The 15906-nt window shown below is 43.0% G+C and overlaps 1 protein-coding gene across 1 annotated transcript in view; it reads right to left on the bottom strand.

Moving 5' to 3' along the window:
- Nucleotides 1–735: 735 nt before the first annotated feature.
- The window catches only part of ADAP1 (ArfGAP with dual PH domains 1), a 119525-nt gene continuing 104354 nt past the window's right edge, over nt 736–15906 (bottom strand). The window contains exons 5-11 of the mRNA XM_069983860.1: nt 15402–15514; nt 10544–10690; nt 8047–8130; nt 6656–6718; nt 5965–6036; nt 5030–5258; nt 736–3652 (exon numbers count right to left, since the gene is read on the bottom strand). Of these exons, the coding sequence (XP_069839961.1) occupies nt 3624–3652; nt 5030–5258; nt 5965–6036; nt 6656–6718; nt 8047–8130; nt 10544–10690; nt 15402–15514 (737 nt within the window). The 3' untranslated portion in view covers nt 736–3623. The remainder of the gene's footprint in view (nt 3653–5029; nt 5259–5964; nt 6037–6655; nt 6719–8046; nt 8131–10543; nt 10691–15401; nt 15515–15906) is intronic.

Genomic DNA, 15906 nt, shown 5'->3' with positions numbered 1-15906 from the left:
CATTTTTGGCTGGGAACCAGGTACATCACCTACCCAGCTCTTCCAGCTACAATGCCATGGCCACGGTTCGGCTGAATGAAGTCCCGCACCAGTCACTGATTGGAGAGCTAGGAGAGTTGCAGGTCACCTCTCACTGGACTGGACCCTGGAGCGGCGCTATGGAGGCACAGGGATGGGTGAGTTTAGTTTATTATTTTTCCCCACCCCCCTGGCTTACTGACTTATTTAGAGACTTTTGCCTACTAATCATGTCCTCTGTTGTTTTAGAGGGTTTCTTCCTGGGGGGGGAGGGGAATTTGCACAAAACCCCCCAATAACCTACAAACAGTAAATAAGGCAGATGACAGGGAGTAACACATGAGTGCAGGATCACTTTTCAGGGAGTCTGTTGCCATGGAGACACATAGGTGTGCATAGGGGCTGCACTAAATAACACACATTACAAAATTATACAACTTTGTAATGTATGTTATGTTAGTGAATGGCCCCCTTCCCTGTGTTTCCCCCCACCCACGCCACCCCCGGAAGTTTAGTGCTCTATACTCACCTGATCCGTGTCGACCCCCGTCCGCTATCTTGTGACAATGATGTCATCTTCAGGCGGCTGGCCGAACCGCTCCGACCGTCCCTCGTGCCAGCCCCCCTCTGCCGCGTCATCAGCTGCTCAGCCGCGATTGGCTGAGCATAACTGTACTCAGCCAATCGCGGCTGAGCAGCTGATTACATCATTCTCACAAGATGGCAGACGGGGGTCGAAACGGATCAAATGAGTATAGAGCACTACACTTCCGAGTTTAGCGTGGGTGGGGGGGGAACACGGCGAAGGGGGCCATTCGCTAACATAACATACATTACAAAGTTGTATAACTTTGTAATACGTGTTATTTAGTGAATACTTGTTTAGCGCCGCACTACCCCTTTAAATGCATTTGAGAACGACAAAATAGGTTGCGGAGATAGACATACCTTACATAGTGGGCACTGGCATTTTTGACATCTAACAATCTGAGAAGGTTTAAACACCCAAATTAAAACTTTGGACATGGCTCTAGTCTTACCATTTTTTTAAATGACATGGGTATGTTCACATGGGTACAAGATGTGTATGTGAAGCACTTCCACAAGGCTCTCAATGAACTACAGGCAGGGTTGGGCTTGCAGCCTCTGTTAACGTCAATGGGAGCTTTGATGCTGAACTGTGACATGTTACTTCTTTTAGCATGTTACCCTCACTCCTATTGAAGTCAATGTGAGCAGGGTTTTGGGTGTTTTCTGCGTCGATGTTTTCCCCATGTAAACATCCCTATATTCATGTGCAGTGAAAATGCTCACAACAATCCCCTTTATACAAGACTGAGTAGTGATGCGCTGGGCCTGTCATGTGTTTGGACCCTCTAGCGCTAGGCATGGATACGACTTTTACACCCTCACAAGATTTTGCACTGTGCCCAACAGTTCCCCATAATCTGAAGAATACAAAAAAAAACCCTATGTAGTATGATTAAATATGAGAACCATGATGAGTTCATGTTATCTGCTATAACTTGTACAGGGTGAGACATGGATTTGTGGTGTGACTTTTTTAATAAACATTTTTTAATGATTGTTCCCCATGTGTTATCTGATGAAAAGCCCTCCATTAATATGCTAAAATATGCAGGTAAATCAATAAATAATTTAAATGAACCTGTCAGTTGATTTATACAGCCCTAAAGAGTGGACGACAAGCTGAGCTCTGATATATATAAATTTGTATAGTTTGATGCAGGATTTCTGGGTAAAAAGCAGAGAAAATCCTGACAGGACTCCTAGGAGAGACAGTGAGAGTCCTGCTGACCCCGCCCACACACAGTGATTGGCAGTTTCTCCTTTGTGTGTGTGTGTGTATGTGTGTGACTCTCACTCCCTTGCTCCAAACTATAGAAACCTATATATCCCAGCGTTTAGCTTCTCTCTCTCTATCAGATAGGGAAGACTAAATCACCTTTTTAAAGGTTCCTTTAAATGGCAATAACATTAAGAAAAGGTACATGATCTCTTAATCCAAAATTTACAATTTCAAGGCCCTCCTTACACATAGATATGGTATAGGAGGGGCTGCAGAACTGCACACAGCAGATGACGGGTAATGGGGATATTTCACATATTGTGCTATGGGCAGAAAACCCTAGAACACCATTGTTTAGATAAAAAAGGCCCTAAATTCTGTGCTGATCAATATTAAATCCTTAGGCTATGTCATACTTTGTGAAAAATAACGTCCATATTTCCTAACAGCGTCCGTTGTTTCAAAGAGAACAGCCGATGTTTGCACAACAATAGCCGATGAAATACAGCCGTTGTTTTTACATAGTGTGAACATAGCCGTATAGTGGTTTTAGCTCTGTATTTCTAGTACAAAGCCCTAAGTTCCCTGCATAAACATCTGACTGCCTGAAGTTACCACTATGGGGTGCTCAGAGCAGTGCTCCCCAACTTGTGGCTCTTCAGCTGCTCCAACGCTACAACTCCCAGCATGCATGAAGGGAGTTGGGAGTTTTGCAGCAGCTGGGGAGATCGGGGAACGCTGGCTTAGAAGATGGACATAACAAGGACTTAATATTAAAAGAGAGATATATACTTTATGGACCATCCACTATTAACCCTTATAAGTGCCGTCTTCTGCACCAGATACACTAGTGGATGTATACATCCTACATTCCAAATACAGAGTCTTGGATCCCAGCCTCTGGCCCCTTGGATCTGGGTTTTGTAGTACCATATACCATCAGTGAGTTCCTGAAAACATGGTATCCTATAATTCATTCATGTCAGCAGCAGCACAAAGTACGTTGAGTTCCTGGCTCTATATCCCCATCTATGACGGACAATTCTACAAGTCTGAAGACAGTGTTGGTGGCGGTTTATAAGCTGGCATCTCCACCAATGTAGGGACCATGACTTCTAGGGCTTCTTGAAGGTTTCCATCACTTACTCCTCATTCCACAGAAGAGGATGGTTATATGATCCAGGGACTTCTCCTGATACCTCAGGTTACTACACTGATATAAAATATGGACCATGGAGGAAAAAAGCTTCTTGTGCCTAAATGAAGAACAAATCTGACGTTCCTCCGCGGTCATTGCACACAATACATGCTATGGTAGAGGATTTCCTTCTTCATTGAAATTTCATGTCGCAGAAGAAGCCTCGGTATGGGAATTCATCTTGGCATATTCAACATATCTCCAGCTTGTGGCAATAAAATCAGTTCATTTTACTAAAAAGTTCATCTCCATGATGTATATACACGAAGGTGATGGATGCAGGAAGTGGACGCTAAGGAATGTTCACCCAGTCACCAGCCATAGGTCATCTCCTCCAGTCCAGTGACCTGACCACAGTGGACATACAGTATGGCACGAGACATTAAGACAGACGTTATGCTGACATGCTCAGTCCTGGGCTGAACATCTGTAGTGGAAAGTGGGTATCTGTACAGCAGGGCTGGTAACGGTCACTGCCGATATCATCACAATTATCGTTGAGGTTTTTCCCTTTTTTCCACGTAACTTCATGGATGCCCTTTGCTTTTGCTGTAAACCTTGTGCATTCGTGTAAACAGTTGTGGAAAACGTCTTGCACTATGGTTTATGCTTGAAATGAGCTTCCACTGTAAAAAAAAACAAAAAAAACACACAAGATTAAAGAAGGACTAGACCGCCCGCTGCTCAGAAAAGGACATAAAGGTAAAAGGGGTACTACGGGGATTTTTTTTCATTTCAATCAACTGGTGTCAGAAAGTTATATAGATTTGTAATTTACTTCTTTTTAAAATATATTAAGTCTTCTAGTACTTATCAGCTGCTGTATATCCTGCAGGAAGTGGTGTGTTCTTTCCATTCTGATACATTGCTCTCTGCTGCCACCTCTGTCTGTGAGCAGTAGAGGTTTTCTATATTCTAAGGCTGCATTCCGTGTTCCGTGTTCTGCACGGAACACGGACGTGGAATGCCTGTAACGGACTTCTCCCCCATGCCCGAGCAGCATCTGTAATTAGATTCTGGGAGCGGGGGAACTGTACCGGGAGAGGGGGAACTGTAATAACAGAACCGCGCAGTTGATTTATTACAGAGCGGCGCATATCGGTACAGTTCCCCCGCTCCCAGCATCTTATCACAGATGCTGACCGGGCGGGGGGAGAAGTTCCATACAGGCATTTCACGTCTGTGTCCCGTACGGAACGTGTGAATGCAGCCTACTTGTATAGGGATTTGTTACTGCTCTGGGCAGTTCCTGTCACAGCAGAGAGCAGTGTGTCAGACTGGAAAGAATAAACCACTTCCTTCAGGATAAGCAACAGCTGATAAGTACTGGGACACTGGATATTTTTAAACAGAAGTAAATTACAAATCAGTATAACTTTCTGACACCAGTTGATTTAAAAGAAAATAAGAGTTTCCCTTTAAATAACTAAAGGAAAAAATATGGCTGAACCTGTGTGTAATGTTTGTGTAAAGTGGTGTATTCTGTCCAGTCTGACACCATCTCTGCTGCCACCTCTGTCCATGACAGGAACTGTATAACATCAATTGGTTTAAAAACATCTTTTTCTCCAGAGTACCCCTTTAATCCCTTTCACAGCAATTCTTCAAACATAATCATATAAGGGCTTGTTCTTTGCAGGGCAACCTGTACTTTTTAGTGGCACCCTTTATTTTATCTTATAATGTATTGTGATATCAAAACAGAAATTTATTTATGGGGTGGAATACAGTTTTTTTCTTAAATTCTACCATTATTTTGAGGATGGGGGTGGGAATGTTGTTTTTACAATGCTTACTAATGTCTCCTTGTATGTGGGCACTGCAGCTCTGGCAAACAGGTGATCAATAAGCACCCCCACGATCAGTTATTGAGGATGGTCCATCAGTAAAAAAAAAATAGTCACCAGACCACCATGGATAATCGATCTTACCAATGACCCCTTTATCACATTACAATATAAGATACTTGCCACTACATACATTGCTTGTACTGTGCGTCTCACCTGCGTACTCCTGGGGAAGCATAGGCTTATTGAGAACTTTCTGGAAGGCGGAGATCCACTCTGTGCGGTCGGTGTCGCTCTCACATGTAAACAGGAACTTCCTGTCAGGAGTAGTAATGGTGATGCCGTACTGCCAGTGATTCCCTTGTGTGGAGGGAGGGAGTCCTTCTTCTACTTTATAGTTGTTCTCGGTGCTCCCAATAAACACTTCTCCTCTGGCGAAGGCGTCCTGGAGGGAGACAAGACAATGCGGCCTTACCAATTATACAGGTGTATCTACGTCTCATACTAACTGAACTGAATAGGTGTGAAATATCATATCCCACAATAACAAGCACAACCAGGTGAAATCTAATGTACACAGTCATATGGTCCTATTCCTCCAGACTAAGAACTCCTAGGAGAAGGGATCTGCGGCCAAGTCCTTCAGCTGTCCCTTCTGTCAACATGAAGGAAATGCCGTCCAGCCATTGCCTACGTACGTTTCTGAGAAGGCTTGCCATTTCATGTTACAGGAATGACCTGCATTACCCACACAAGCCATGAACAAAGACGGCGCTGTGGCGCTGTGTATTTAAAAGAAAATCCCTGCACCAGACTTCAATTAGCTGCAAAATCTGTACCAGGGCCCCCAACTCTCCCAGGCCTTGGGGTCTTCTTATGTCACATTGGGCCCCCCCTAGCACAGGGGGCTGGAGCTATTCTTACCTCCACACCCTCTACAGCTACTATACAACCCTTGTCGGCGACTAGCCAATCTGGAAGGATTGCCACACCTATCTTTCTGACTTCTTATTCAGTAATAAAAAGTATAAAAGCCTGAGTACAGTCTGGCGTGTGCAATGTAATGAAGGTGAGGCCAGGTGTAATCTCTGCCAGGAACCAGACTGCTCCTATCCATCAATCTCACATCACTCCATTAAACACATCTTTACCATCGGGTCCTTGAAGTACATTAATCTCCTGTCATCCAAGGTGAACCATCTCTTCTTAAAGCCTTCTGTATGCTGGGAACATAGACACATGGATGAGACACTGCAGGGTCCATGTAGTATACAATATTACAATATACATATACAATCATCATCATGGTCACTATAGTAGTGGCATTTCATCCACTATGAAATTACACTGTGTCATGTGGTGGTGAGAGACACACAGCTCTATGTACACCGCCTCCTAGGGCCCTATAATATATTAAACAATATGTCATATGTATATATATGTATATAAAGGATGTTCCATATGGAACACGCAGAGCCTGACGGCATGTGTACGGCTATTGCCCCCTCTGTTTGGCACCAGGGGGCACCTACAGAAGCTCAAGCTGCAGTCTTATAACATTACAGTCTCATGTATTATAGTGAGTACAGCTCTGAAGTCAACAGCACTGCTACATGAGGACTGGAGGATCAGGGACACTGCATACAGTACATCAATAGCCAGACATTAGAGGAGAACACAACTGAGGCTGGATCAGGAGTTGAGATGCTTGTGGTCATGCTGCACCATCTGTTGTTGGATTATTGTTATATAATATGATTTTGCTTTTAGGATTTCCATTAGAGTTAGAGTTAACGGCTTTTTCCACTGGACTGTATTCCAAGATTATTCCATATTCCTTACCTTTGGACCCGTCTTTTCCATGAATCCCTCTTTGAGAAAGTTCCTTGTCAGCTTTGGCACCAACTAGTGAGTAGAAATATACAATAAATCATAGATATAAGGAAGTCTGGTGGAGTCTTGTATTATGGATAAACTTACAGTGGGGGAGGGGGCTGTATCTCATACAGTATTACATGCTTATATTATATTACATGATCATATTGCATGCATATATTATATTACATGCTTCTTAGGTGGTTTTCCCACTACATTTGCAGTGTCTATTTAGACACTAAACAGACACTGCAAACATAGCATTAAAAACCACCTAAGAAGCATTTAATATAATATAATCATGTAATATAATATATGCATGTAAGATAATATAAGCCTGTATAGACATGTAATGTAATATAAGTATGCCGTAAACATATCTATAGAATCCCACTGTCATTTTGGTCTCTATTTTGAGCTATACTTTGGGGTTTGTACTGCATTGTTTTAAACATGGGTGCATATACAGTGGCAAAAATCATAGGTATAGTTCGGGAAAACGGAATGGAAAAATAGCCCTAAGGGGGGTATTCCAGTCCAGAGGTCCTGTACAGTCTGCACTATAGAGGAGCAATACTAAAGATTTAGTTACAGTGGGGTTGGGGGGCCAAGGCTTGGTGAACAGCCCAAGGCCTATGGTAAGGGTGATCCGCCCCTGATTTCACCCATCCTCTATTCACAGTGACACTGCCCAGCTATTGGTGACTGCATGGGGGCTTAGATACAGCAGCATGCACTGAATAGAAATATGGGAATGTATACAGAAACACTCGATAGAGAAGGCTACTGACCCATATATTTCCAGAAAGGATAACAGAGGGACAGAGAAATGTGAACTATGTATAGTTGTGTTATGGTGATACAAAATACTAGCATAGATATGTTAGCAGAGCCGGCAGCTTTTCTGTTACTCACTATAGCAGCAGAAGCATGGATGTGACTAGTCTGTCTGCAGGCACCACCTCTGCATATACACTTCTATATATGTGCATGCATTCCTATGTGTGGTAGGGAATGGAGATTGATGTGAAAGGTTAAGCTCTTATTATACAATCATGACACCTGAATTGGTTACACTGTACATTACACAGCAGTGACTGCTCCATGTCTGGACTCTGGACCCTGCTATCAGTCTGAGCTCTCCATGACTGCCGCTAAACTATTAAAGGGAATGTTTCCAGTGACTGGCTCTTATGTGTGTTCTGTTTTATATTGTTCTAGCTATTCATTTTTCTCAAAACTTTCTTTGCAGCGGCCATTATTTCCTTCTGTAGTAGAAAAGAAGAGATGTACAGGCAATCCGATCATACTATCAAGTATTGCGCTGTATATATATATATATATATATATAAACTTACATCCACATCCACCGCTATAGGATATGCCACCTGTAAATAGTGAAACCGTGCTGCCCTGATAGCATTGAACCAGTCAACGATCTCCTACAAAAAAACAGACAAAAGGAATCAGAGCAAGAAATCTCCCCTAATGCAATAAACTCAAAGGCGTTGCAACCTCTCAATACGAGTACAAATGTCTCTGCATGCAGTTCTGCCAAAGGGACACAAGGTGGCAGCAGTCTGCCATCCCTGAAGACAGCAGCTTTGTCACTGGGGAGCTGTTATAGCAACAAGCCAACTCCCAATGGCTACACCCTAGACAGGTGCCTGCTGGGTGGCCTTTGATTCATTCTGCTGATCATAAGTGATACGAAAGGGCAAAAGGCATCAAGATCCATTACTAATTTCTTCTGCTTTTCTGACAGCCGTGTGGACGCGTCCTGCGCTGCAGCAGGAAATTAAAAAGAAGCTTGTTATATAGTGTCATGGATCTCATTGTGTTCTCACTGACAGATCTGCAATTATACAAGTATCAGCTGACAGTTTACTGGGACTTGTGGTTCTACAGAGATTGCTGTAACATTGAGTGCTTACCTCCAATGTAGATAGTTATAGGGGCTGTTTCATACAGACACAACATGTATGTAATATGCCTATAAGGGTATCCCCCGCTTGGACCAATTTCAGTTCCCACACAGTATTTTGGTCAGTATTTTGCAACCAAAACCAGAAGTGGATTGGAAACACAGAAAGGCTATGAATGGATGACCGTCATTTAATAACAAATAATGGACATTATTTTAAAACAATGGTCATTCTTTTGAAATAACAGCTGTTATTTGCCATTTGAAATTTTAAATGACGGCCAATCTATTCAATTTCAACAGTGTGTGAACATAACTTTCTATGTTTCCAATCCACTCCTGGTTGTGGTTACAAAATACTGACCAAAAAAGCCGTGTGAAACATAGCCTCAGACTGCCACAGCAGAGCTACATTTCTGCGTCCTATGACAGTCTCGGTCTGACACAAACTTGGAAGCGGCCACACTCTGCGTATAGTACTGGGCACGTGCAAAAGTGGTGATGCAGCATAAAAGGTTCTGGCACTTGTATATGTGTCTGACAGTAAACCAGACTGTATTCAGTATACTGAGCAACCGCCGACAATCACAGAAACTGCGACATGGTAATCGCTTTATAACAACCTTATTGATTGGATGAGGGTGCACTGATATTACCAGTGTGCTTCCCAAGCCATGCATATGACCCAAACTTGTCAAACTTGTCTGTTGATGTATCTCTAGATCAGGGACAGCGAACCTTCAGCCCTCCAGCTGTTGCAAAACTACAATTCCCATCATGCCTGGACAGCCTTTGGCTCTCCAGGCATGATGGGAATAGTAGTTTTGCAACAGCTGGATGGGAATTGTAGTTTTGCAACAGCCTGATGGGAATTGTAGTTTTGCAACAGCCTGATGGGAATTGTAGTTTTGCAACAGCTGGGGGGCCGAAGGTTCCCTGTCCCTACTATTTGGGTCATTTTCCGGACAGCAGCAAACCATACTTTTGGGTCTCAGTAAAAACTCACATGCATTTGGAAAATGTATGTAGTTACCAACTGAGAATGTTAAAAGGGGTTATCCAGCAAAAATCAACTGAGATCTACTTCTATTTAAAAATTTTTAAGTCTTCCATACTTATTAGCTGCTGTATGTCCTGCAGGAAATGTTGTTTTCTTTCCAGTCTGACACAGTGCTCTCTGCTGCCACCTCTGTCCAAGACAGGAACTGTCCAGAGCATTAGCAAATCATTATAGAAAACCTCTACTGCTCTGGACAACTCCTGTCTCGGACAGAGATGGCAGCAAAGAGCACTGTGTCAGACCGAAAAGAATACACCACTTCATGCTGGACATACAGCAGCTGTTAAGTATGGGAAAAATTGAGATTTTTAAATAGAAGTACATTTCAAATCTATATAACTTTCTGAAACCAGTTGATTTGAAAGAAAAAGATTTTTCCCGGAATACCCCTTTAAGTCATTGAAGTAAATGGGGCCTGTAATGCATTTATACAAGCACTGGGACCTCTTTTGCTGTAGTGATGCAAACGGACACCACCATAGACCCATATGATGCTTTCAGGTCACTAGACCCATATTGGGGCCAGGAACTGCAGCCATAATATAAATGCCACAATGCGGCTACATTACGCTTGTCTGAAACTGGCCTTGTAGTCATTTCCTGGCATAATTCTGCACACAGCTGCCTTTACAAGCCTGCAGAAAATAGAGTATACCATGTCGGCCATCCTTGACATAATACCTCTGGGTATACCTATGGTCTACTGACTGTGATAAGAGCACTGTCTGGGAGAATGACTTATAGTGCAATTCCCTAATATAAAGTGTCTCCACACACACCACTCCTATGGCGAGGATCTATAGATAGCTCTTCTATGGGCCACTTTATGCTATTAGTTGTAGTTTTTGCAGTGCACGTCCTCTCAGCTCACCTTGCCATCCTCGTGGTACACAAAGATGTTCCTGGTGCTGTTGTCCCGCAGGTACGTGATCTGCAGGCCGTTGGGGTTTCCTATTTTGGCCGGCTGGAAAGTGGCGTTTAAGTGCTCGATCTTTATAATTGCTTTGGGCTCTCTTGCCTGGAAAACACATTTAGAGAAATACAATTCAGTTAGCGCCGTCACTTCCCAATCAACTCCTGTGAAAATGAAGATATATTCTCTAGTAATAACCAGGAGTGATGAGGCATATAATATGCTGGGGCTGCCAGGAATGGCGAAATATAATGTGATCTAAACTATCGGGTACTGTTAAAGATAAGCAAACCTCGCGTACTCCAAACCTGAACGTTCGGCATTTGAAGAAGTTGGATGGAGCCCTATGGAGTCTCGGAAAACATGAATGCAGCCTAACGCCTACTCCATGATTTCCAGGTAGCATCCAACTTCTTCAGCCACCGCTAATCAAATGCAGAGCGTTCGGATTTAAAGCATGCTTGAGGTTCGCTCATCTGTAGTTACTGTGAGAGTACCATTCATAATCTAAAGATCTCTGTATGGTTTATATGGAGGCATAGGCTATACTGTGCTGGCCCTGATGACAGGTGGTAAGTGGCAGAGACATAACAGAGCTGTCTGTTGTGCCCGTACACCACGCTGCATGGCACCACTGATCACACACAGGTCCTCTGAGGCCCCGGTCATTGTCATTGTGTCTAGTAATACTAATGCAGGAACAAGGAGCCTTTGTCATTGTAGAAGCATAACAGAAGGGGAAGTATCACTTCTAGGAACTTCTTCTATGCGCGCTGCGATGACGTCATTGATCTGTCACATTCCTGACTCTGCAATCCAGAACTTTATCAGAAATGCAGAAGTAGTTCAGCTGCAATATATCTTATAAGGACATCTCTTACTAACCCTGATCCCAACCCTCATAATCCCTACTAGAGATGAGCGAACCTCGAGCACACTTGGACAAACCCAAACGTGCAGGCATTTGATTACCAGTGGCTGAAAGAGCTGATGCGGCCCCAGGTCTGCCTGGAAACATGGATACAGCCATAGACCATAGGTTACATCCATGTTTTCCAGGACTCCCTAGGGCTGCATTAAACTTCTTCAGCCAACAGTAATCAAATGCTGCACGCTCAGGTTTGGGAGAACATGGTCAAGGTTCACTCATCTCTAATTCTGACTTCTAGCATGTCTATGGGGTGGACATTAGAATGTAACATGTAGTGGAAATGCTATGGATTGTGGTAATGTTTTACCCAATACCTTTATAAATGTTTGCATTGCTGCAGGTGTATAACTTTGCAGATATTCCACATACAATTTCCATATCCGCCCTGTGTGATTATACCATAAAAGGTTTGAACAGACATAAATGCCTCTGATGCATGGCGCCCTGTCTCCTCCGACCCCATCATGGACCTGATTATTCAGGTTAGAAGGCTCAGCATGTTACTTCTATGATAAGAGACACCTCTATAACTATGTTTTGTTGATGTAATGGACGGTCCAGTCTATGTGATCTGTTCCCCCTGACAGCAGATGTCAGAGGACTTTCTGCCGGCCACCATGGATAGGAGAATGTCAGCGTATCCTGCTATAATCTACAAGGGGGGAGGGAAAGCCTGGTATCAAAATGATCTAAACAGGTGGGATAGAGAAAGTTACAGCGTAGATATGGCACTGTATCCCGGCTGAATAGCTGCCAGCTTTGAGCTCACAGAGCGGCATGCCAACTGTCTGTGAGCAGCAGACAGATTTATGCGCTCTATAAACATCTACATAAGCCCGGGCATCAAGCAGAGCGGCTCCCCTGGTATGTAAGACAAGATGCAGACATGTGCGCTCCAAGCTAATAGACTACCCCCATGTAATACCGAATCATACAATGGCTGCCTCCTAATGTAACGGCCTTGTATTTGTGGGCACAGATCAGGGATCAGCGTGACTCTGAATCTGCAGACAATACAGATTACGGGACCATTTTTTAAACATATAAAACACTTGTCTTCTGGTATGTTGAGCTTTTTTTCCAACTTCTCTGGTTAATAATAGTGTAATGGACCCAACAAGTCGCACTCTCTATAGACATGGCGGACACTACAGGATGCAGCAGGCTGGGAACAGTCAAATAAGTGTCTCTATCTGATGCCAGATATATAGTAGGAGATCACAACTATAGACAAAGGATAGGGTATACAGTAAGGTGGAGATTTATCAAACTGGTGTAAAGTAGAATTGGCTCAGTTGCCCCTAGTAACCAATCAGATTCCACCTTTCATTCCTCACAAACTCTTTGAAAAATGAAAGGTGGAATCTGGTTGGTTGCTAAGGGCAACTAAGACAATTTTACTTTACACCAGTTTGATAAATCTCCCCCTAAGTGTGCAATACAGACTAGACAGAGGCAAAAAGAAGCACATGAGGATTCCCTCCTCCCGGCTACATATTAAGGCTATGTTCACTCTACATTTTACAGCGTCCATTGTTAACAGACACTGTTAAACTGCCGGCCTGCATTCAGGACATTCCTGCAGTCGATACCTCTGTATCGGCTGCAGGAAGGTTTTTTTTTTACAACTGACTTGTGGCCACCGTCAGGTGTGCCCACAAATCAGTTAACCGTTCACTTCAATGTAAAGTGCGGACACCGCCGCACATTACATTGTGTGAGCAGCTATTACAATAATAGGCATGTACATTATTTTAACGCCTTTTCTAAAGAATGGGCGTTAAAATAAGGATGTGTGCATACAGCGGGCAACATTGCATTGACTTCAATGCAATGCCGCCCCTGCAGTAAAGAACGGACACTGATTCCATTGCAATCAGCATTCGTTCTTTACTGCAAAAAAAACGTTGTGTGAACATAGCCTAAAGGGGTTTTCCAGGCAAAATGTAGTGATGGGGTATCAACATGATAGCTCATCGGTCATTGATCAGCGAGACACCGGCACCCAGCACCTATACTGATCAACTGTTTGGTGGAGTTTGTCTCTGGTTATTGTGTAGTGGTGGTGATGTGTAACTGCAACTTAGCTTTTATCCCCTTGAGCAGGACCTGAGCTGCAGTTATAGGAGACAAACTCCACTCAGCACAGAACAGCTGATAGACACAAGTTCCGGGTGTCACCTTCCTGCTGATCAGTGACTTATGAGCATTCCTGTGTACAGCTCAGTACATTTGCCTGAAAAAAACCTTTAATTTTTACTTTGGGACTTGTCTTCTGGTATGTTGAGCTTTTTTTCCAACTTCTCTGGTTAATAATAGTGTAATGGACCCAACAAGTCGCACTCTCTATAGACATAGCCCTTTAAATCTGTTTTGAAATTTTCTTTTTTCCATCCTAGTTTGACCAATTGTTTTTAACTTTTTTTGTCGGAAGTTTGTTACTCCAACCCCTTACAGATGCCAACAGTGCACATTCCAATACGCTTTTATATGATTCTGTTAAAATAAAATTCAATGTATTTGTATCCAGTTGTGGATTTTGCTACGAATCTGCAACTTTTTGCAGCAACAAAAAGATTTACTATGAATTGTGATTTAGCCAGTAAAGTCACTAAGTCTGCAGCGCATCCACCGCATAGACTGAGGTGCAGCACAGGTCATTCTCCATATGGATTTTCTACATTTGCTGCTTTTGCAATACTCTGTGGATTTTCTGTAAGCAGATCCACTGCTGAAAATCTGCAGTATACACCTGCTGTGAGCATATATCGTAAGCCTTCATTTATCATTGCTACAGACAGCAAATTACTCCAATACGTAAACTATTTAGGGAAACAACCATTGTGACTAGAGATGAGGGAATTAGCAGTACAAACAAAGTGAATCTGATGATCTGCTTATCAGCCCGCTGCCTTTGAAGTCCCTGCTGTTCCCCCCCAGGTGCCTGGAAAAGCTGGGTCCAGTCCTGGGAAACTTCTACCAGGACTGGATCCAGCTTTTCCAGCCACCTGAGGCGGAGCGACACAGACTTCAAAGGCAGCAGGCTGATAAGCAGATTGCTGAGCTAACAAAGTGATTCGCTTAAGGCCCTATTACACAAAGCGATTACCGTTCACAAATTCTATATAACAATCGAAAATTAGCAATTATCTGTCCGTGTAATAACACCCAGCAATCAAACGACAAATTAAAAATTGTTCATTTTTGTTTTTCAAAACGTTGAAAAATTATCGTTGGTAAATCACCAATATAACGTGTTGTGTGGGTCGCCCTGAGGAACAATTATTCACCGTTAAACAATCGTTCATGACAGTAATCGGTGAATGTAATAACCTCAGAATCATTCGCTACTAAAATCGCTAGTTTTCACTAGTGATCGATTGTTATAGTGAATCCTTAAACGACAATCGCCACATGTAATACGGGGTTTAGTTTGTACTGTAAATTCACTCATATGTAATTGTGACATTAGTGATTACTGATGGAGATGACATTGTTCGAGATGAGCTTGGGCATACTCGAGTCTTATTGTCCGGTATTTAATTACCATTGCTGAAGAAGTTGGATGCAGCCTTGGAGGGTCCTGGAAAACATAGATATAGCCATAGGCCATAGGCAGTATCCATGTTTTCCTGGCAGCCCTAGGGCAGCATCCAACTTCGCAGTCAGTCAAATGCAGTACATTTGGGTTTAGAGAATAGTTCCAAACCCGAACAGTTCAGCAAGTCCGCTCAGCACCAGTTAGCACACACTGGACTCTTCTATAGGTGTTTCAAATCACTATGTAGCCCAGGCATTTGATTAAATATATATATATAACCTCACCAACCCTACACAAGACAATTTTCAAAGGAGCGTTCCTTTAAGGATATAGCACCTACTCACATCATTTTTATTAAAATACTTGAGCGCCCCTTCCCTTTCTGAAAGAACAAACTTCCTGCTGAGAAACTGCCCGTTGTCTCGTCCCCTCTTCCACAGTAATCCTTCTCTGTAACCTGCAAGAAAAAGAGAAAAGATCAGCTCTTCTGTCTTGAGATCAATCATTCTCGAAGTGGAATGCGGCGCTCATCTCCTAAGAGTCTTGGCAAAAGGACGACGTCAGGGCCTGATTTATGTATAGCACTTATTACAGCGCGCCACACTATATAGCATTAAGCAAAAGAAAACAGGATCAATTACATGGTTTACAGCAGCAACCTCTGGTGGCAAAACTACATCTCCCAGCATTCCCGGACAAGTCCAACCAGATCACAAAAGGGGGGAGGTTCATGCAACCATCAAAAAGTGGGCATTTTATAAGTATTCCCAGGTGTATTGTGGCTTAAAGGGGTCACTGTCACATAGAGACACGTCAAAAGTTTTTATTGGTCAGGGTATGGGCCTTACA

This window comes from Dendropsophus ebraccatus, chromosome 9 (genome assembly GCF_027789765.1).
Source record: "Dendropsophus ebraccatus isolate aDenEbr1 chromosome 9, aDenEbr1.pat, whole genome shotgun sequence".
Taxonomy (NCBI): domain Eukaryota; kingdom Metazoa; phylum Chordata; class Amphibia; order Anura; family Hylidae; genus Dendropsophus; species Dendropsophus ebraccatus.
Note: the sequence above shows the minus strand (reverse complement) of the source record. Positions and strands in the feature narration are given on the sequence as shown.